At 34.6% G+C, this 22,996-nt stretch overlaps 1 protein-coding gene across 5 annotated transcripts in view; it reads left to right on the top strand.

Annotated features, from left to right (window-relative positions):
- The window catches only part of Uba1 (ubiquitin-like activating enzyme 1), a 100,319-nt gene extending 82,167 nt beyond the window's left edge, over window positions 1–18,152 (top strand). For all 5 annotated transcript variants that reach the window (XM_089101827.1, XM_089101829.1, XM_089101831.1 and 2 more), the window contains 6 exons: window positions 521–708; window positions 3,583–3,809; window positions 9,043–9,224; window positions 10,265–10,456; window positions 15,231–15,415; window positions 17,860–18,152. In XM_089101827.1, the coding sequence (XP_088957953.1) occupies window positions 521–708; window positions 3,583–3,809; window positions 9,043–9,224; window positions 10,265–10,456; window positions 15,231–15,415; window positions 17,860–17,992 (1,107 nt within the window). In that variant the 3' untranslated portion in view covers window positions 17,993–18,152. The remainder of the gene's footprint in view (window positions 1–520; window positions 709–3,582; window positions 3,810–9,042; window positions 9,225–10,264; window positions 10,457–15,230; window positions 15,416–17,859) is intronic.
- The last annotated feature ends 4,844 nt before the right edge of the window (window positions 18,153–22,996 follow it).

Raw genomic sequence — 22,996 nt, 5'->3', positions numbered from 1 at the left:
AGGGCATAGGGGCACACTCCTCCCCCTGAAATAAAAAAAGTTCTGAATTTATGGGAACTTCTAATTGTAATTACGAATAAATTTTGTGTTTTTATTCCCTCCCCCTCTCCCCAATCCTAAAAAAAATGTTACATACGTGTCTGTTTACTAGACTCGCCGTTTTTCGCTTTCGATGAAGTTTTAGTTTAAGATTCCTCAAATGGATATAATGTAAATATTTTGTTCCAGGACTCAGCTCAATTCTCCTCTGTGAAAAATTAAGAATAAAAAGTCAAAATTTCAGTTAAAAATCCACAAAACAATATATAGTTTGTGTAGAAAAATTTAATTATTTCGATGGGATGGGTATTGTAAGAAGTTTTGTCCCAAATATGACACGAGATTAGACGAGAATCAATCAACAAGCCAGTTAGGAGCAGAGACAAGTGGGGTTTGTCCAATCAAATTTAACCTGTTGTTAAACCCTTGTATTTAACAATGCTTAGCTAAAGCTTCAATTTTGTTATTTTATCTCCTCAAGGTGGAAGCACTGCAATCGGTTGTGAAGGCTTTAGTTGAGGAGAGGCCAGAAGATTACAAGGACTGTGTCAAGTGGGCCCGTCATCTATTTGGAGAACTATACCACAATCAAATTGCTCAACTGCTGTATAATTTCCCTAAAGATCAGCTGACAAAAGAAGGGGCTCCTTTTTGGGCTCCACCTAAACGGTATTTGTTTTCTTTTTCTTTGCCTTTTTTTTCTTTGTTTTCTTTTTTATTATCAATTTGTGTCTATTTTGTCATTGTTTATTGTGTGTATTTATTGCCGTTTACCGTTTTTAAACAATAACAGTAATAAAATAAATTACCGTTATTTTTTTTATTATCTTTATTAAAATAACTGCCATTATGCCGTTAATTTAATAGAGTCTATTACTGTTTTAATACAATAATATGATTATATTGAACATGGAAATGTTAAAATCTTTTAAGTAAATAACAAATCTAGGTAGATAATTCATATTAAATAGAAGTCTGTTCCTTATTCAGAAACGTCTATAATCTCTTGAAACTCGTGATAAAGAAGGGGCCATGTACTGTAATCGAGCTTGGAAATACTAGCTTTACTTAAAGTTTAAACACTGCACCAGCCGATTTATTTTAAAGTCAAGAATTTTTTAAAATTTGGAAATAATACATTGTTTGAAAATACTTTTAAACCAAGACAAATCTAAATATAAAACATATTTGAAACCTAAGTTTGTTCCTGTAGCTTAGCTTTGAGGACTCCACGTTTAATAGAAATTACAAATTTGAAGTCTGCTGGAAGTAAGAGCGAAGCCGATGTTATCATAAATCAATAAATCTGTTGGATTGTAGCCTCAGTGCTACCAGCAACTTAACCAATATCGTTTGAGGAGAATCGACTCTTGGATCCATGAGACGCCATGTAAATAGCAACTGTAGCAACAGAGATTGATCATCAATATTGATCAAGATTCATCATGATTGATTGATCATGATCATGATCATTGATTGATCATGATGATCATCAAGATTGATCAACAGAGATTGAGCACAATATCTAATTTCACAGCTTTGTTCGTAGTGGGGTGAGTAGCCCTCTGAACCGAGTTGGACAAATCAAAGTTTTTATAAAACAGTGCCAAAAAATCCCAGGGAGCATTCAAAATAATATTGGTCCGTGGACTGCTTAGAATCCACTTGAAATCTCGTTTATTCAATCGTTGGTAAATGGATTTTATCAGCCTTTGATGAAACCTTTTTCGTTGTGTTCCTCAGATCTCGATTGGAGCTACTCATCTGACGCCTGACGTTATATCTTGCATAATCCGATTCATCAAACGACCCGGTGATACGCAGGTCCAATCATTGAGGACAGATCACCACCTCCGAAAAGAGGATTCTTCGGACCAACAAAACGAGGTGGATCTGTGACACTATTTTCATTGCTAAAACTTCTCAATTCACTCCCGACATCAATAACCCTATAACCCACGACCAGCCAACATTCTGGGTACAATGTATTACCTGCGTGAGAATCTTTTGTCAAATCTTCTGGTAAATGATAAGGACAATTAATAATATTGCGCTGAATAAACTTACCTCTCTAGTTTTCGACTTACCTCTGAACTTACCTCTCTGTTTCTCTAGTTTTTGACTTTCAATACTGAGGTGTCAGGTGCATACATCCAGAGTCATTCCTAGGTTTGGTGATGCCCGGGGAAAAGTTAATCACCGCCCCCTCTCCCGACTCAAATATAAGCAAAAATATCTGAATCAAAGGGGAATATTGGACAAAAATGGGCAATTCCCAAGCCACAGTGCCCTCAAGTCACGGCGTCCTGGTCAACTACTCCAGTTGCCTCCCCCCCCCAGGAACGGCTCTGTATACTCCCTTTTATATTGGTACATAACGTTCTGGCAAATGACGCAATCGTGGTAATACAAAAGGGATAGTCAACACAGTTTTATTATTCTTTTAAGTTTTAGTGTGACATGACTGAATTCTTATGTTGGTACATAACGTCATGACAATAAGCTTTTGCATCCTTTTATATTGGCTCATAATGCAGTGAAACATGATTTTTGTAGTGAATTTTGATTACTATGGGCCGTGGCTCATTCTTTACTAGGTTACAACCATGATCTCGACATGATTGGAATCAATAAGTTTCGAGTGGACTATTTTTTCAATAACAGAAGCTCCTTGCCGATACTTATAAATTCTATTTTGACTCAAATTGCCTTGCTAACCCTCAGATAAGTCGCCCACCACCTCGGATTTCACGCTCAGATTGTGATTGTGCTTTGTTTTGACCTTGGATTGTGTTTCTAGCCATTCTCAACTCTATCCTCTTTATAGAAACAGATCGGTCCACAAAGAGGAGTAAAGTTGCAACACATTATACGCCACCCACCCCTCTAGCAGGAGTCAAGTAAGCCAAGGGAGATATAAGTGCAGAAGAGGCTGTAAACCTACGATTGTTTAAACGATACGGAAATTATAGTATTAAATTGCTGTTTTACACAAACAGCACGGAAAACTTGTAAGAGTGGAAAGTAGCTAGGGTTGAAAAGAAAAATCGCCAGTGCCATCTATGTTTGGTGACTATTTTTAACCTAAACTGCTCCATACTTGTCTTTAACGTTACTTTAAAATGCAGGGAAGGGTAAGGAAAGTTCAATTTTGTTTTTATTAAAGGCATATCAGGGATTTTTTTTTCAAAACATGTCAATACTTTTTATATGTATTTTTGTTTATCCTTCACTAATTGGAAAAATTTTCGGGGGCCAAACCCAGTAACCTGTTCAGGATATGACATTGCTCCAAAATCTAGTCGCCCCTTGAGTGATTGGTTCAAGGCAGAGCCTAACATCATTTGTTTGATCTGGGCGTTATGACGAAATAGAATCTTGTTTTTAACTTTTTGTCAAAATAAAAAGAAAACTACACGTTTTCTACATTTTTACGACTGTGTTTATTAAATTGTATCATAATTAAAATTTATTCTGAACGTTTAAATTCCCGACATAAATTCTGCGTTATTGTTTTGATTCTAGTCCAAAATTTTCTTTCAGGTGCCCTCATCCTCTGGACTTTGACTCAACCAACAAAACACATTTGGATTTCATTATTTCTGCTGCCAATTTGAAAGCGGCTATTTATGGCCTTCAACCCCAGCGAAACCCAGACTTGGTCAAAAATTTAGTCGACTCTGTTGAAGTTCCAACTTTTGTACCTCAATCTGGTGTTAGAATTGCTATTACGGATGCAGAGGCACAGGCTGCTAATCAAGGCCAAACAGGTATATCTTTGCTTCATTTTAGGCTTTTAAGCTCGGCATTATGTATAGCATATGGTTTATTAATATATTAGCATAAATTAATAGTATTTTATATATTAATATTCAAATGTCATCATTGTTACTGCATAGCTAATGCTACTAATAACTCAATGCGGCACCAGGCCACCTGAGGTGAACACTGACTGAATACAGCTACTTACGCTTATCCTTCATCTCAAACTATTCAAAGCCTCCTTCTTTACACCCTCCCAGGAGGTTACCATTCACCTTGAATATTTCCTTACGACATCCTCGTACCCCAGTCGGGGACATCCCGGTTTCGTTTGACCCTAGATGGTTGGCCGACAAGGACAATCTTTGGCAATCTGTCATCCTTCATCTGTAGTTCTAGTCGTCTCAACCTTTTTCTCATTATAGCCCTTGAAAGGGCTATAGAAAGGGCTTCATCCGTGTTCTAGTCGCCTCATCCTTTCTCTCATTGTAGCCCTAGAAAGTGGGACTGAACCAAATTTGTCGTACAGCTTGCTGTCTGAGATACGGTCAGTCGGTCGGGCACCCAAAACAGTCTGTAGGTAATTCCTCTGGAAAACATTTGGCAAATATACCTCCGTCTTACAGAGTGCCTACGCTTTAGAGCCATGTTTGATCACTGTCATCACTTTAGCTTTGAATAAATAAGAAGTGTAGCTTTAAATAAGAAGATAAGTCTGCAGACCATTGTAGACTTATCTTCTTATTCTTCCAAACTTTTTTTTTAACTCTGAAGAAGCACTCTGGATCTTGGCCAGTAGTAAGCAAGAGTAGTAGCTGCAACCTAGTAAGGATTGAACCACGGCCAGTAGCACATACAGCTACTGTCCAATGAAGGTAAATTTTCGGTATAAGGGATTCAGAAATGATAGCAATTCTATAGGTTTATCTTAGTGATAAAATTTGATTCCGAAAGCTACCTCTATAGAACTTTGAAAATAGCTTGAAACTCATCAAAGTGGTGCACCAGTGGGTCGAAATGGAAAGCATGCCGATGCACCGTGAAATCGGAAACTGAAAACCATAAACCAGATGTTTTGGGACCCCTTTCCTGAAAAATAAAGAAAATCAAGGTGGTCCCTTTTTCTTTGGCAGGCTGCCAGACTACAGCAAGATTGGAGAAAGGTGTTTAATGGCTCATTCAAAAGATACTGCCTTTATCTATGTGCCTCTTATAAATTTTGTAAATTCTTTATGGCACCAGAAATAGCACTCTATGGTGCCATTTCTGGAGTGGGGGGGGAGGGAAGCATAATAAGGGTATTATCGTAATCTTCACGATCGAAAACCGTTGACCGGAAATTTACAGTTGCCCTTCTAGTATACATCTCCTTCCCCGCCCGATTATTATATGAAAAATTAGATACATTTTGAAGCAAAAAAAAAAAAAAAAAATAGCTACTGTGATAAAAATTCATTTAAATAAGATTTTGGAATTATAACTGTTATATAGGTGTATCTCAATAGTAAAAGTTATTTCTATTGAAATAATAAAATATAAAAGTTATATTAATAGTAAAAGTACAAAAACAATTTCTCGAGATATTGAATAAGAGCTTGAATGGCTGATACCTATTGTTGACCTGTCTATTTTTTGTCTCGTTTTGAAAAGTAAAATAAAAAGAAAAAAATGGGAAAATATTTTTTTTGTTCCATTTAGAGGTGCCGCCTTTTGTAGGAAGGTTTCGAGGGGAGAGGCCATAGAAGCTTTGTACAAAGTAAGATGTAGAAAGTGTTGACCTCAAGTTACTTACAAGGTTCCCTCAAGTTACTTTTGGGAATCTCTGCTGTTTTTTTCCTTTGTATGCATAAATTTCATATGTTTATGTCCTTTTGTAGTAAGCCTATGTTGTTTTGTTATCCTTTTTTTTATTGTTGTTATTTTTTATCTTTTTCCTTCGCTTTTTTCCGTCGGAAAAGGTGAGTTATTAAAAGTATATCCCGTTATAAGTATAATTTCAGTTTCTATAGAAAAAAGATTTTAGACGCTTTTATGGGGCCAGATGGATAAAGAATTACATTAGTGGGAGTTCGGGCGTCTGTACTCTAGCTATAAAATTAGATTTTAAATTAGACTTTATCCACTTTAACGCTGAACTGTCCAAATGAGAGTTCCAGTTTTTGCTCCGGAATTAATCTGTTCTTTTAGGCGAACAACCCCATCGACTCGGTAATGGTGTTGTCCATGTCGTCGTAAGGTATGCGATGAGTAAAATTTTTAACAAATTTGTTTGCTTATTTTTGAAGAGTGGCTGGTGTAAAGTCACTTTTTAGCGTAGCGTAAAGTAGACCTGAGGATATATTTACATCTAATTGACAACTCAAAATATAAAAAAGTAATTTGTTCAAGGTCAGGAATAGTGGCTCTTCAAAAGGAGACATGCTTGAGCAAAAAGAGGGTTATTTTTAGATTGATAATTTTTTGCTCCTTTTTTGATTTTATTCGCGTTTTAAACAAGTTATCCTCAGAACCCCTCTATGGTGTCATATAGCCCTAGGCTAAATAGTAAAACCAAAAGATTAGAATTATTATAAACATGTTTTCATACATGTTTTTCAATCCTTTGCCATGAAAAAGAAAAACCCTTCCAGAATTATGAAATAAGACTAAACATGGTGCCATTCTGTTTGAATTCTTAAGATGGGATCCGTAAATTTATTTTAACTTTTTACGCTGGCAACTCTCTTCGAGTTGTTGACTTAAAGAGTGAAAGAAAAAAGCTTGCGTTTTGATTGGGAAACTTATAATTTGGTGTATGTACTGTATGTGCACATAAGGAAGGCAGTAACGGTTTTAGGCCTTATAAACTGGAGAGTGGGACCAGGCATACGAAAATCATCTTTTTGTTAATTAAGTACCTTAATAGGAGCGTAATATAATATATATATATATATATATATATATATATATATATATATATATATATATAAATATATAATATATAAATTAAAAGCAATGTAATGTCAGGTGTATAAAAAACTGACAGATCGAACACCAAATAAGGCAACCTTCCAAAACTTATTTAATAATTTGTGAAGGTGATCTGATATTTTATTTGAGAGTAGCTTTGGGTCTTAAGGTGATTTTGTACCCTAAAAGTAGTATGCGAGCTATAGCTTCAGCTGAATTTCACAAAGACTAAGTACCTCGTCAGCAAATTCTTTCAAGGGGCTAGCCATCGTCGAGGGCTACCGAGAATTTGTAGTTTGATAGTGAAATTTGACGGAAAAAGCAATGAAACTTTATTTGTCTTATGTCGGTTTATTTGTCAATCAAAGTGAGTGCAACCACAGGGAATTCCTAAAGCGGCCAAATTTCTCAAATTATAATTGTTTTGAGTCGGATCTTTCTAGCAGCTATACTAGAACATTTTTAGGGAGTAGGATTTCCGGGAAAGTAATTGTTGGCTTTTAGTTTTTTGTCATTTGTTTTGGTTTCTTATCCAAGCTCTACAAGTTGTCTCAAGACCGCCCAATCTATTCTTTATAGTATGGTCACAAAAACTGAAAAAGTTTATGATGGACGAGGTAAAATGATTCTTAAGGGTACCGTATCACCTACAACATCGAATGTAAGAAGATAATTTTTGTTTTCTTGAACCTTTTATGAAAATTAAATCTTGAAAGTGGGTGACCTAGTTTTGATACATTTAATTGTCAAAACATCGCTGAAATTTTTGGTATATAGCAAGACAGATCAATAAGCCTGAGCCTTCATAGACTATTCTTCATAGATTTAATTGATTCTTAGGCAGTATGTATACGGTCTTTTGGTAGTAACGTACCTACTTGCTCTGCTTGTACTCGAAGGCAAGACAGAGTGTGTTATGTGGGACCTCAGGTTGAGACGTGGTGCCAAGGATACGTTGGACTGCATTCTGTCTCTATTTTTGGTCTTATGTTCGAGGGTGGATGATTTCTAACCGTAGTGGGTACGTATTGGGAATCCAGTGTGTGTGTGTGGGGGGGAGGGGGAGCAAAAATAGATACATTTTATGAACAATTTGGGAAGTGACAACGACCGTTTAAATAACTCTAGGGATCAACCTACGAAAATGAATTGGGATCGATCTCGTACTTATGATTTCGATTTTTTTTTCTTGTCAAGAAAGTTTTAATTTTGACTTTTCTGTAAAAAATATAGGAAACTGGAAAATTAGTCTTTATCATTCTTGCAAGCATTATAATAATTAGCAAGGATTTTTGAAAGTGGAAAGCAGGTCAACTGTTGAGTACGTAAAAGTTCGAGATTTGGTAGTTCTTATCCAGAATCATCAGTTTTTATCCAACACAAGTAATGCTTTATATAAAACTGACACGAATAATGGAGATACTTGGCAAAAAAATACACTTGGCTCAGAGACATTTTTTCCCTCGTACTGATCGGTTTTACTATGCGTCGGAACATCTTCAGTTAAAAACTCTCCGATTTGAAATCAATGTCTGTCCCAACACTAAACTCTCGAATTGCAAGTATACCCTTCAAATTGTAACACACCTTTATGGCCAAATGGTTCTGAGGTTGCGCCAATTTCCTGCAACGTTGCTCCTAAAACATGATCTCATGTATTGAGTGTATCAGTTTCTTAGGTAGTATATGTAAGGCCGTTTGGTAGTAATGTGCTTACTTGCTCTGCTTGTACTTGAGGCAAGTCACAGGGTGTTCCGTAGGACCGTAGGTTGAAACATGGTGCCAAGGATACGCTGGACCGCATTTTGCCACTGTTTTTATCTTCTTTTTGAGGGTGGACGGTTTCTAACCATATTTGGCACGTCCTTGGAATCTAGTGAAGCAAGGGAGGCAAAAATAGTTGCATTTTATGAACAATAACTCAAAACTCAGAAGTTTAAAGAAAATTCGTATAAGTTGCCATTTATTTTTTTTGCTGTGTGGGGGGAGGGGGGCACACAGGGTCAAAGTCTCAGCTCCCGTTTCCCCGTGCTATTTCTCCTTTAGAGAATCCTGGAGTTGATGGAAAATATCACAATTGTTGAAAATCGCCATATTGTGTATAAAGACTTATTCGGGTTTCTTTTCATTTAAGTGCATTGGAGAAAAAAAAAAAAAATCATTAATCTAAAAAAAAAAAAGAATTCTGACTTCCTTGTTCTAAAACTCCTCTTTTTTTATTATATGCCCTAGATACTTCACGTTTGTTTATTCCCACGAACGTTTGTAACTTATTTCACCTTATTTTTGCAGATACAGAAACTGTTGAAGACTTGAAGAAGTGTCTTCCCCCAGTTGAGTCTCTTGGAGGCCTGAAAGTTTTCCCACAAGAGTTTGAAAAAGATGACGACTCCAATTTCCATATGGATTTCATTGTGGCTTCATCTAACCTTCGAGCTGAGAATTACGGAATCGCCCCTGCTGATAGACATAAGGTGAAGCTTAGTTTAAAAAATGACCAATGGAGTTTAAATCTTAACAAAATAAAAAGTTAAAAAACTTGTACTCAGTTAATTAATAGATTTTAATGCATGAATAAGTTATATTAACTAATTTAATAAATTAACAAAATAAGTGTTTCTTACCCCCTTGCATGTCGGTATATTTTTTAGGAATAGGATTTTTAGACATACCCTTTTCCTTAAAAAAAAGTAGATATATCGGTGGATTCTACTCTTAGATTGGTTAAAATTTCTTCCCCCCTTACTTTTTTGGAAAAAAACTAAATAATCGACCATAAGACCTAAGGGTGCAACTGATTTATTTATCGATGTTATCGCTATTATTATCTATTTTTGCCTATCATTACCTATTGCTACCTATTATTACCCATCGATATTATTACCTCGATATTACCTAATGTGGTTTGAATTGTTTAGTGGTTCATCATTTACTGGGTAAATTTGCAATGTGTAGGAGGTACAGTGGGTAAATTTAATCTAATTCAATGGATTTTTCAACAGAACTGTTGAAAAATTAATCAAAGATTAATTAAAACCATCAATATGCTGTATAGCGGACGCCAAATCAATGAAATAAAAAGCGCGATGGAAAAATAAACTAAAAATATATGGTACCAAATAGCTTAGAAAGTTATTTGGCTTTCTAAGTTTTCTATGTTTTAATCTTTCCCAAGAAGTTGAAGTTCTTTTGGGAACCAGCGGCATCCATTTAATGAATTACCCTCGTTCATTCATTTTTACCGTTTAACGTGGTAACATGCTGTTATACTGCTCTAAAAGCTTAATATTTTTGAAAGATTCAAAAGAAAATCTTAGGAAGTCGTGGCTGCTAAAAGTTAATACGCCTAAGGTTGATCTAGGGCCAAAATGTTTTTTGATGTCCTTGGTGTATTGAAGTACCGTTAGGATACGATTGTATTACTTGATTTATATAAGGTTGAAAATACTCGACTTAATCAAGAGTAAATTAACTTTGGTTCATTTTTTGATGATAAGTTTTAATTATGTTTCAGAGTAAATTAATAGCTGGAAAAATCATTCCTGCTATCGCTACTACAACTTCAGTGGTTTCTGGCCTGGTTTCACTAGAGCTCTACAAAATTGTCCAGGGCCACAAAAAACTAGAAGACTTCAAGAACAGTTTTATCAACTTAGCTCTCCCTCTTTTTGTATTCTCAGATCCAATAGCAGCTCAGCAAAAGGAGGTAAGAATTACAGCTATTTATTATAAGGAGGTAAAATATTTAATTTAAGGAGGTAAAGGAGGTAAGAGTCAAAGCTTCTTTTTAAGGGGAGGATTCCAAAGATTTTTCCTAAACGAAAGTTAGAAAGATGTTGCTAATTGTAAAAAAAAATCTTTAGGCTTTGGAGTATGTGAAGCATTGATTTTTAGTTATTGCGACCAGGAGCCGAGTGAGTGTAAGATTTTCATTTTTTTCTTCTTTTTTCTTTTTCTTTCTTTCTTCTTTTTCTCTTTTTTTCCTCTTCTTTCTCTTTAGTATGTTATTATAAGTGTTAATTTTAAGAGGTTGAATACGTCTGAACAAGCGTTAGCTTGTTCAGACTTTTTTTGATACTATCCTAGACTGTTTTTATCACTTACTCGTATTCTGAAAAAAATGTCAACTTAGATTTAAAGATGGTAGATATTGTATAACAGTCTTAAGAAATATTCCCGGGTGTTTTGCATTAGCATAAAAGATCCTCATGTAAGTTTTCCTTTTTTTTTCTTTTTTTTTGTGCAAAATAAGCGCTTTACTTAAAAATAAGGAAAACTTTAACACAATCTTTCATAATAATGTAAAACATCCGGGAACATTTCTTAAGACAGATGCTCTGTGAAACGTCTCACCTAAAGGATCGCCTATGACTTGGTACTACTTTCTTCCACTTTTCAGTAACTATGATGGCTCTACTCCCCCCCCCCAAAAAAAAAAACGAAACGATATGCCTCTTAAGGGTATCTAAGAATTTATCCTTTTTAAGTAGATTTGTGAGAAACGAAGCACTACTCAGCCTGGTAAACATCATCAAGCAGAGTAAATCACTAGCCAAAGGAACTATGTCTGGTGATCGCAAGGTGTGGGGTAGAATCACCTTTAAGTATTTTCAGGGAGGTGCATTTTCAGTGGCACTGATTTGCCACTTTTGGCTGCCATGCAGTAGCCGTTGCACCAGTTTCTCACAAAGGAAAAAACGCCGTTAAACGTCTCTCGGCTTCAACTCATGCCCCCCAATGTCTTTGCTTTTAGGTTGTTCCTAAAATTTCGTGTCTGTTGACTCTTCTGCTTCTTCTACTTCTGCTTCTTTTCCAAGCGGTGAAAGAGTCAAACATGGGTTTTGATCAAGAAATTCCTCCTATTCCCTCCTATTTGGTCAAAAAATTCCTCCTATTCTCTCCTAATCCCTCCTATTTGATCAAGAAATTCCTCCTAATCCCTCCTATTTGATCAAAAAATTCCTCCTATTCTCTCCTAATCCCTCCTATTTGATCAAGAAATTCCTCCTATTGTTCTCAAATGTTGTCTGCACCAGAACCTTCTCAAGTTCTAAGTCCTTATTTTTTAAGCATTTAAATGGGTCTATACATGTTGTATCCATCGAGTATTGTCATCCTAAGCGTCAACAAAAATCTTGTATGATTCATCTCCAGGTTTCTTTGGATACCCAAATAATTTCCCTGCAAACATGTTTCATTTGGCCCAAAACTGGATATTTTCAAAACTGAAAACAGGACAAAAACTCAAAAAGTGAGGGTTCGAATCCTAGTGTACCCAATTATTTAGTTTGGGATGGGGGCCAGTGGCGTGACTCTGTAAGCTCAGCCAGAGTCGACCCAGCTCTAAATGGGTACCTAGAGATATCTAGGGAAGGTAAACAGGAAGGGGGTGCGAAAGCACAGAATGGATGGTCCCCATCCCCCCATCGCACTTCCTGACTGAAGGGCCTTGAGACGGAGATCAGCACCGCCGGTTCGGACCTTAAGGGTCTAGTGCCTTATCCTTTACCTTCTTTTCACCTTTACCTATATAAAATATACGAGAATTATACAAAATTATAGTGGAATATGTAAAAAAAAATATATAGTATTCCCTTGTAGATGCGTCATTGTTTGAAAGTCCTTATACAGAGAACTTCTAATGCCATCTTTTAAGCAACAGCAAAAACTTATTAAAATCTCTTGTAGTTTAAATGTTCAATATTTTGTTTTCTTCAACATTTCCATGGTTTTAAAAGTATTGTGCAAGTTAGGCATCCTGTTTTAAACCGTAAATGCGATGTAGTAAGAACAAAAATGTTTATTTGCGTATTTTAAAGGTAAAGGTAAATAGTAAGTGCTTTTGATAGCAGGATTTTTAAGGAAATATTTTTGACTTTAAAATCAGCAGTATAGAGGGTTAAATGACTGTATAAGGGGGAATGGCCTAGTTGAAATTAACTTTTTGGATGTGCGTTCAAGCTTATTTCAATTGATTTTTTTGGTTTTTGACGTTCAGTTGACGTAGTTTTTGTGGGTTTTTGACGTTCGCCTGAATTGCCTTCTAAAGCACTTATTGAAATCTTTGGAATTAATTGTTTGCTTATTCATTTTCAAGAGCCAATAAACTAAAATTCCTCCTTTTACAGATAAAACGTTCCTCGAATATTTATCTATTAGTTTAAACTATTAATACTTATGGTTAGTTTCAAAGGTTCTATGGGCTTGCAACAACTTTTTATTTTTGCAAGATTGACGCTCGATTTTGTGACTCCGGTACTTAGAAATACCTGAAATATAACTTAATAGCTCTGGTATTTTATAAAAATAAAATGTTACTTGTATTTTTTTTTTACTTTTGTTACTATCTATTATTTGCTTTATATTGGGGCAAAGATTAAAGGTCTATTTTGACCAAAATTTCGTGATAAGTTTGTTTGCGCAATTTTTTGTTGCTCGTTTTACAGACTAACTAAGACTAAATGGGAGGGGCAAAAGTCGGGTTGTTTGTAATCATGGACTATATATCACCCCGTTTCTTTTTTTTTTTTTATTCATTTTTTTACTCTTTGATTTAGAGTTTAGACAATGAGAGTTAACGCCAAAACACTTTCCAGGCGATATAGTCTAAGAAAACGAATGGAATAATGGAAATTAGAGTTCACCCCAAAACACTTTCCAGGCGATATAGTCTAAGAGAACGAATGGAATACACTTATTCATATGCTCTATAATTTAATTAAGAAAATTATCAAATATTATGTCTGGTAACATTTAAACTAGAGGATGGATGGCGAGATGCCTCCCCTCGTAGGAGATTCATTACTAAACTAGAAAATCCCTCAAAAGCGTTAACAGAAAATGTTTTGACAAACATTGGTCATTTTTGACAGAAGATGGTAAAGTTGATATATATTTTTTTTTTTTTTGTAAATCCATGTTGCTTATCTTCTTCAAATATCTGTTGTGCTAAATTACTTGGGTAGAGAAGGGAGGTCTGCCTCCCACTCCCCCCCCCCGCTGAAATGCTAACTATACCCTAATTTTTGGACCTTTCTTCTTCAGATTATCAAGTATTTTAATTATTAATTCTTGGCCTCCTTATGAGATCAACTTAGTAATTATTTCGGGTATGAAATATGAGATATTTCTTAATAAATATCTTTTATTAAATCTATATTGACGTGCATGACTGTCCTCTCTTATCAAGCTCCCAAATTCTTTGGCCGAAGGAACCACTTTTTGCCATTTAGCGTCCTCAAACTGTGTTAGTTCAATTCTTATGTTAATTAATAGTTAATTTAAAAGTCATTTAACATATGCAAATGTAATTAAATGCATGTTTCAATTAAGATACGTTAAATGGGCACCTACGTAGTATTTTTCTTATCGGGGAAGGGAGGAATCAATAAAATGTACTTGTAATTTCAATAAAAAGTGCCGACCCCCCCTCATCCGTACGCCCCTGATGTAACCTTGTCATATCTAAATTGAGCGGATTTAAATATACTTATGCTTAGATGTAGTAATCTTAGTAATAATGTTTACTTCAAATTTAATATTAATGCAACATTTGAATATTAATATTAAAGAATGGTATTTTTAGATTTAAAATGTATTATTCTCAAATAGCCCACATCAGATAGAAAAGAAAAGTAATGCCCTAAAATACACTTCTGTGTTTCAATTTCCATTTCTTCCTACATGAAACATCACCTGTCCCTCAAAGACTGGTTCTGGCTCTAAATATGCCTAGGTTGTAACTTTTTTTTCTTTTTTTTTAATAGACTTACAGCCAGAGATAACAGAAGAGTTGAAGAGATGTAAAAAATCATGATTCAAATAATGTTATATTCAGTTGCTTTAAAATTTCAGAAAGAGCTGAATAAGTTGAGGGGGCGAGGCTGCTCAGATTTATAGAAATTAGGTTTCAAATTATTCAATACAAGTAGTAACGTCTGTCAGACTACAAGAATAGAAAAAAAAATAACTTTTTGTGAGAGCTGCAGAAAGTTGCCCCCCCCCCCCCTAAAAAACTGCCACTGAAATTCTTAAATCGAATACCCCGCCGTGAGGCAAAGCAGGATAAACTTCAGACGAATTACAACTTTTGAAATGGTCACTTCGGAAGAGAAAAAACCTCCCCCATTCCCTTTAATTGGATTGTATATTCATGTTCACGCCTAAAATAGTCCTGTGTTGCTTTTATCCGTAAGGGCAACATTTACTCAAATGCTTTACTTTGAGTGACAGTTAAGTGTAAAGTGGGACCCTGCAACTTTTTAACCATCTGAGCTAGCCGTACTTAGTTTATTATACAAATGGGTTTGTTTTAGTGCTATATGCACTTTCTGCATATAAAAGTAAGATACCCGCTGTACCAATAAACCACGATATTTTCTCTGACGTTCTGAAAAGAAAACTATCTGTTCGTCTGTATAGTCATCTAATTATTTTGGTTTATCTATTTTAGACACAATAGTAACGTTGTTATATTTCAGTACAACGGCGAAAAGTGGACTCTCTGGGATAGATTTCAAATCAACCATCCTATGACGTTGAAAGAATTCATTGAGCACTTTGAAAGAAACCTCAAGTTGAAGATCTCGATGTTGTCTCAAGGAGTTTCCCTTCTCTATTCTTTCTTTATGCAAAAGGCCGCCCGGGAAGAGAGAATGCAAATGCTGTGAGTATTTTTGTGTGCTGTAAGTAGAGTAGATACTATAAGTAGAGACTTCGCTATTATCTGCTCATCTTTTATGGAGTCACTTAGTCATACTCATTAGACAGATTCATGAGACACACTCAACAGCAGAGTTCAGTTCTAAAATAAACACAGGGAAATTAACGACAATCCCATGTCTGCTAAAGACCGAGAAGGTGCTGACTTTCAGAAATCACGGGCACCAGGTGGCGCGTATCAACCATGGTGAAATTTTGCCACGCGCGGTGGCATTGTCCTAAGCGTTCGGGGACTGTGTCATAAGCGGAGGAACGATTTATTTTCTTTTTTTTATTTTATTTATCACGCGTTTGGTGGGACGCTCTGACGTTAAATCAAGACCTGATAGTGGCGGTGGTAGTAAAAAATAAATAAAAATTGCTTCACCACATGAAATAAATAAATAAACATGAAATAAAAAAAAACATGAAATAAATAAAAATAAAAAATAAATTGTTGTGTTAAAAAAGACAAAAAAAATCTCGTTCCTCTCGACGAAATCTTAACATTAACACGATCTTCCCATAATTTACTATAATTTTTGTATAATTCATTCATGTTGAGTAGGTTTTTTTTTTCTCACATTTTAAGATTGTAAGCTATGAAAATAAAAAGTCCCACACGTATGCGTGCGCACAGAGGAATAGAGTAAGGGGGGATCCCCAGGAGGTTCTTCTATAGTATACCCCAAGGTAATTTTAAAAATTGTGGCATGAAAATTTACTTTTCTGCAATATATTTCAGATTGAATTACAGTATCGTTTATTGGATTAGTACACTGAATTTATAGTTATCACGGTGCATTGGTACTATGTAAATGCTGTATTGTTGCACATTAAATTTGATTACAGTGTATATCGTCTAAATTTAAGTGGTACCCTTTTAAAATTTTGTTTTCTGCACCAATCCTATGTTCGGTCCTAAAAAATTATTTATAATTTAATTCAATTGATATTTTAATAAATATTTAGATTAGTATTTAATTAGTACCAGCAGGGAGCTTGTCGGACGACTGACATAAAACCGTAATGTATGCTCTTTTGTGAGGATCGGGAAGAATCGTTTCCTGAAACAAAATTTGAATTCTTGTGTATCTGGACGCGCAAATTAGTCGAGAATCGTTTTTGCTTTGCAAAATTTAGTTTTACTTAGAGGGAATAGGTAAATATAAATTTATTTAGAATTTATAAATAAGTAAATAAAAATGTGCTTTTACTAAAGGGAATGTATTATCAGTATTTTGTGTTTACCGACAAAAACGCTGAGTTTGAATCCGTAACCATGAGATCGGGAGTATGATGTACTGCCTACAGAGCTAACGGCTTGTTAATTAGTTATATATCTTCAGAGTATTTATATTTGAAAATTAAATAGTTTTCTCTAGAATTACGGGACCTTACCAATTATGTAAAATGATTTACTGTAAAGTATCTGAATCAAGATTATTTCAAAAAGTTTTCATATATGGCAAACTGGCCGGCTACCATTTTATGGAGAAGCTAGCTAGAGACGGTTGTACAGTTCAATTGACGAGTACTGTATGTCAGTTTTTTTACAATACTGTCAAAAACACATTGGGATGATTCCCTTCCTTACAAGTCAGAATATATTTTAAAAAATATCAAAAAATGCATATTCAAAGTATTATTTATAAAACAAAATGATTAACAATGCTTTTTAATATTAAAAAATGAATAATCTTAAAAGCCTTAGTAATTTCACCAACTGCCTAAAAAAATGTAATTTTTTTAACTTCTTAGCTAAATTTTAAATGTCGAATGTTTTTATTCTAAATAAAATTTTGTAAACATAAATATTTAACCAAGAGGATAGTTAAACCAAGTGGAGGATAAAAAGTTCAATTTACTGGAAAAGAATGACTCGAAGGCAATGATTCAAAAAGTTCTAAGCTTTAAGCCCAATGCCTTCAAGACCCAATGTCCAATTTAGATCTAATGCCTCATTACCTTCAAGGTCTCCCTGGTAAATCCATTTTCCCATTTTTATTTGAGACTTAATATGTTTAGAAGTTTCTCTTTCCTCGAATTCCTCATATCCTCTTTTCTCCCTCACAGAAATATTTTAAAAATGCAAGCTTTTGATGTCAAAATTACCTTGCCATATCCTGGATGCCTAAATAAAACTTTTGTATGCATAAATTTGTTACTCTAATTGTCATTTTGGTTCCTGTAATATTTCTGTAGTAGACCTACAATAAAACATCATCTAAATTGCCGCTAATGAAATCTGTTTGTATTTTTGTTTTGTTTATGTTAGGGAATCTGCCTCTCCCCCCCCCAAAAAAAAAATCGGGATTTGGGGGAAGGAATCCCCCTAGATTTTGAAAATAATGCCCCCCCCCCAATTTTCGTGAATTGACACCTCTGTTCACCATTATTTTCTTTCAGGATGCCTGATATAGTTCGTAAAGTGTCGAGGAAGCCAATTGAAGCCCATGTGAAGTCTTTGGTATTTGAAATTTGTTGTGATGATGAAAACGGTGAAGACGTAGAAGTTCCATTTGTTGTTTATCATTTGTAATGGCCGACAATGCTACGACTACCGTTGTTTCTTCAATATGTGGAAGAAATTACTTTTTGATTTTTTGAAATTATTTATCAGTTCTAATTAAAGTAAAGTTTTTTTTCAAGATGTAAGTCATTTCTGATCTGAATTCAATAAAAAGAAGTCTGAAGGTTTACTTTCTTTTTTCATGACGAGATTCAAAGTGCTGTTAATCGATTGAGGAGGTGCCGCTAGTCTTGATAATATTTATTGATGAGTTTACTAAATACTAAGTCTAACGGATGCCATTAATTTTAAGAATGTAATCCTGTCACTTGATTGAGGGTGTACCGCTAATTTTGGTAATATTTATAGATTAGTGTACTAAATACTGAGTCCAACTATTGTCATCAATGTTAAGAATGTAAAGTAAATCGTCAGTCTGATATCAAAAGGGCATATCTCCATAGGCCTAATTGTAAATTTTCAGAAGAACAAAAAAACCTCACAAATTTTTTATTTCCCCTTCAATAACCGTAAACGAAAACGGATCGATATGTAAAATTAATACATATCAATCCGTTTTGTTTTAGGGTAATCAGAGGGAAAATAAAACAGTTGTGAGGCTTTTTTCTGCTCTTCTGAAAATACGCAATTATGAAGATACATCGTTTTGATACCCGACTGACGAAATATGGTAATTAAACTTTTGGCTTTTTTCATCAGGCAATAAACTACTTTGCCGAATGAGGTTTGACAAATTAAAAAATAAAAGTGAAAACAAAATCTTGAATTGCTGAGCTCTCAGGGACTAGTATCATTTTATATTTAATGTTCTGTTTATTTTCATTTGTTCTTTCCAGTCATTTTCATTTGGCATTTCCATTCATTTAGGTAAAGATAAACCCATTCAGATAATCAAATTTTATTTCACTGTCCTTGGTATTTTAAACATTGTAAATGACAATTAATAATGCAACTATGATGACGCTTATAAAAATGACTTTAAACGAACTGTCAATGTTAAGAAAGAAAAGAAGAAATCCTAATGAATTTTAGGCTTTTTTAACTTATGGGTAATTTTGTATCAGAATAAAATGAAAACAAAATTAAAACAATTGTCTATTAATTGAGGATGGGCCACTAATTATGGTAGTAGGTAATAGACTAGTCAACCAAATCAAAGGATGTTAAAAAAGAAAAGAAGAAATGCTAAAAACGTAAGACTTTAGTTACAAAATTATGGAAACTACATCAGAGAATTATGGAAATTAGCCCCCCCCCAGAACGCATTATATTGAATGGTTTCTATCCTAAACAATTTACCAACTAAAATATTTAATTAAATATACCTAAATTGTAATTTATCTCTCTCACGCTAAGCTGATATCACCAAGTACATACTGAAATCAAATAGTTCGTAGTAACGAACTTTAAGCAAGGAGCAACCCAGGTCAATAGTAACCCAAACACTAAAAAACGGAATTTTGATACCAATAGATATATTAAAAGAATTGGATTATTATGCTGATTTCAAATATATTAGTTTCATTAAGCTTAGTATTACCCATCAAAGGCTATGAGCCGGAAACCTTTGCCTGATTTTTGAATAAAGGGGATAACATCTCCTAAAAACATGGAATCATAATGAAAATCAGATTCAGCGTACCAGAGAAACCCTACTGAAGAGGTTTCATGCTCCTATCTGAAAAAATTTGGAATTTTTTATTTTTTGCCAGGAGAAAGATCACGGATGCGTGTTTATTATTTTTTTTTTTCAGGGATGATTGTATCGACCAAGTGGTCAAAGAACATCGAGAGAGGGCTCATTCGAACGGAAAAAAAAGTTCTAGTGCCCTTTTTAAGAGACCGAAAACATTGGAGGGCAACTAGGCCTGCTCCCACGCCCCTTTTTTTCTCAAAATTGTCAAATCAAAATTTTGAAAAAGTCAGTTTGTTCAGGATAGTTTAAAGGCCGAATAATTATGCCCTTTGGAGATATCATAACCTCCCATAGTCCCTGGGGAAAGGTCTTGAATCTATAAAATGTGCCCATTGTTTACGTATAGTATTTGTTATTCGGAAGTATGCATACATTTTTCGGGTATGTGGGGGGGGGGATGAATTTGCCGCTGAGCTAATTTTCCACGGGAAAAATTATCCATGGTGAGGGAAGCTTCCAGAGGGTGAATACTTCAGGGGAAACTTTAAAATGGGGAAATTTTCCAGAATTCCTATACAAAATTCTTCTTACGGCTTGCTTTCTCTTTGCCGACTCACTTTTACGCGTGGAGATAAGGGTAATTGCCTGGGATAAATTTTACGAGGATTGAATTGTCTAGAGAATATATCCGTGAAGACGAAGGATTTTTGCGTGAAGTTGGAGCCATATTTCCTGGTATTATTTAAAAAACGATCAGAAATTAAATTAAAAAAAACAGTTTTTTCATCTGAAAGTAAGGAGCAGAAATTACGAACAGAAATTATTACGTATATGAGGGGGGTTGCTCCTCCTCAACACCTCGCTCTTTACGCTAAAGTTTTAATCTTGTCCCAATTCTTTAACAGCGACTCCTGAAACACAAGATTCGTTTAATTAGAACAATAAGAAGCTTTTTTTAAGATAAGATAAGATTTATTCTTCATTAAATACGCATAGAATGATATATATTAATTCCTATAATGAATATTAACAAAATATTACAAAATATTAATTCCTATAATGACATACAAGGTAAGATAAGATTTATCCTTCATCAGATACACATACAATGATACATGTTTATTATTCTCCTAGAGGCTCATTGACCTGTAAAGAAGGGGGAAGACAAATGAGTTACTTATTCAGAGATGAAAAACAAAACAAAGTTTAAAATGATCACTTACTCACAGACATAAGAGCAAAAGAAGAAGAAAAGAAAATATAGATAAAATAAAGCATAGGAAAAAATAGAATAAATAAACTAAATTAATTAAGTAGATTAAATAGACAAAAAAAAAAAATAATAATAATAAAAAAATTATAATAATAATAAAAAAAAAATAACTTCTACGAAGCCAAAGAATTTTTAACAATTTTTTTAAACGAGCCAAATGAGTGGCACCTTCGAGCCGATTCAGGCAACTTATTCCAAACAATATGACACGCCATTAAAGGATTAAAATCTGACCTTATGCAAGGAGTAAATGGAACTTGAACATAATTTGTCATATTGCGAAGATTATAATTATTATGATCAGAGTTAAAAGATAGCGGAACACTTAGGGGCCGGGGGAGGTCACCATGAAGCTGAGAAAAGCAAAGCATGCGCATGAAAGAATGCATAGAGACTCAAGATCATGCAATGGGATAACTAATGAGCGATTAGTTTCCTGAATGAGGTGTCTAGCTTTAATCTAAACCTTAGAAAGGGGTTTTAAAAGAGAAGGAAAAGTTGACATCCTTACTATTGGACAGTAAGAAACGTAAGATTTGATTAAGCAGTGAAAAAGGACTTTCAAAATTGATCCAGGAAAAGTATGTCTAAGTTTCCTAAAAATACCGAGACTCCTGCATATCTTTATTTTAATAAAATCAATGTGACGTTTGAAAGATAGGTTTTCATCAACAAGAATGCCCAAAAAACAAACATATCGGCCGTTATATCTATGAATTATCCCATTTTACTGGTTAATTTCTAACAACTGGTGATAAACCTGAGACACACGCGAAAAAATAAAAAAAACTGGACTTAAAAAAATTTAGTGTCATAAAATTAGCATCAAGCTGCTAAATCAACTTCCCAAATAGGATTTCCAAATGTAGTCGAAACCCTGATTCATAACTTTCCAACGAGCCAAGTACGCTGTCATCGTAAAAACGAAAAAGACATCAGTAGAGGATGAACTATAGCTGCCCTATTGGGAAAGGGAAGGCCTATGATGACAAAGTTCGGAAAACTTAACGAGTTTTTGCTTTCTTACCATATAAGAAAGATTCTTTATATAAATCAAAAATATGACCGGCCCTAAAACTGATTCCTAGCGGACGCTAAAATGCACTTGTGAGGGTGACCAGAAAAAGTGGATCAACAGAAATCAACCTATCCTTCAAATAAGACTGAAACCAAGAAAATACATTTCCCATTATGCCAAAATGAGGCACCTTCGATAGAATAATTTCATGGGTTAAGCCTTACGAATATCCAGGAATATAGCAGCTGGAATCAATTCCGAATCTAACGCAGAAAGATAAAATTCAAATGGGTCATACAGGCATGTTCAGTGTAGTGCTTCATTCGGAAACCAAATCGAAAATCACGAAGAAAATTTTTAGATTTTAGGAAAGTAAGGAGACGAGAAAGCATTGCCTTTTCAAAGATTTTACTAAATACTGATAAAATTGAAATTGGTTGATAATTTGCCGGATCATTTCTTGGTATACCCTTATACAAAACAATAATCCGAGTACGCTTGAGAGCATCCAGAAAAAACTCCACATCCAAATGAAAGATTAAAAAGTTTTGTTAGAGGCAAAACTATTGAAGGAAGAATATATTTAGTTACCTTAGTAGGGATAAAATCTGGCCCAGATGAGGACGAGTTTTTCAAGCCATTAACAATTTTAGTAACTTCACTTACTGTTACTGTCTCTGGAAACATAGACTTAACACAAGACGGCCCGAGGTAAGATCTAAAGTCCGGCTTAGACCGACACAAAGTAACTGTAGAAGCAATATTCTTAGCATTATTACTGAAGAATGAAGTGAATGCCTCTTGGACATTAAGCTCACTCCACGGCTTTATCCCCAATGACCAGACCCGCAGGTAAAGAGCTAGATTAGGAACCGGGTTTAAATATAGAATTTATTACCTTCCAAGTTTTACGAATATCACGCAGCAAAATTATTTAGATAATAGAGAGATTTGGCTTTCCTACACAAGGGATTATGTGTTTTCCGGTAGATTTTGAATTAACAAAGACGAGTAGTGCTTGCTAAAAGTGTAGCGCATTTATAAGCTCTCCAGATATTATTTTTCCTTCTCCAACTTTTGAGAAGT

Source organism: Artemia sp. Qi Xiang Cuo, chromosome 15 (assembly GCF_049724085.1).
Source record: "Artemia sp. Qi Xiang Cuo chromosome 15, ASM4972408v1, whole genome shotgun sequence".
Classification (NCBI taxonomy): domain Eukaryota; kingdom Metazoa; phylum Arthropoda; class Branchiopoda; order Anostraca; family Artemiidae; genus Artemia; species Artemia sp. Qi Xiang Cuo.
This window is presented reverse-complemented; position numbering and strand designations above follow the sequence as displayed.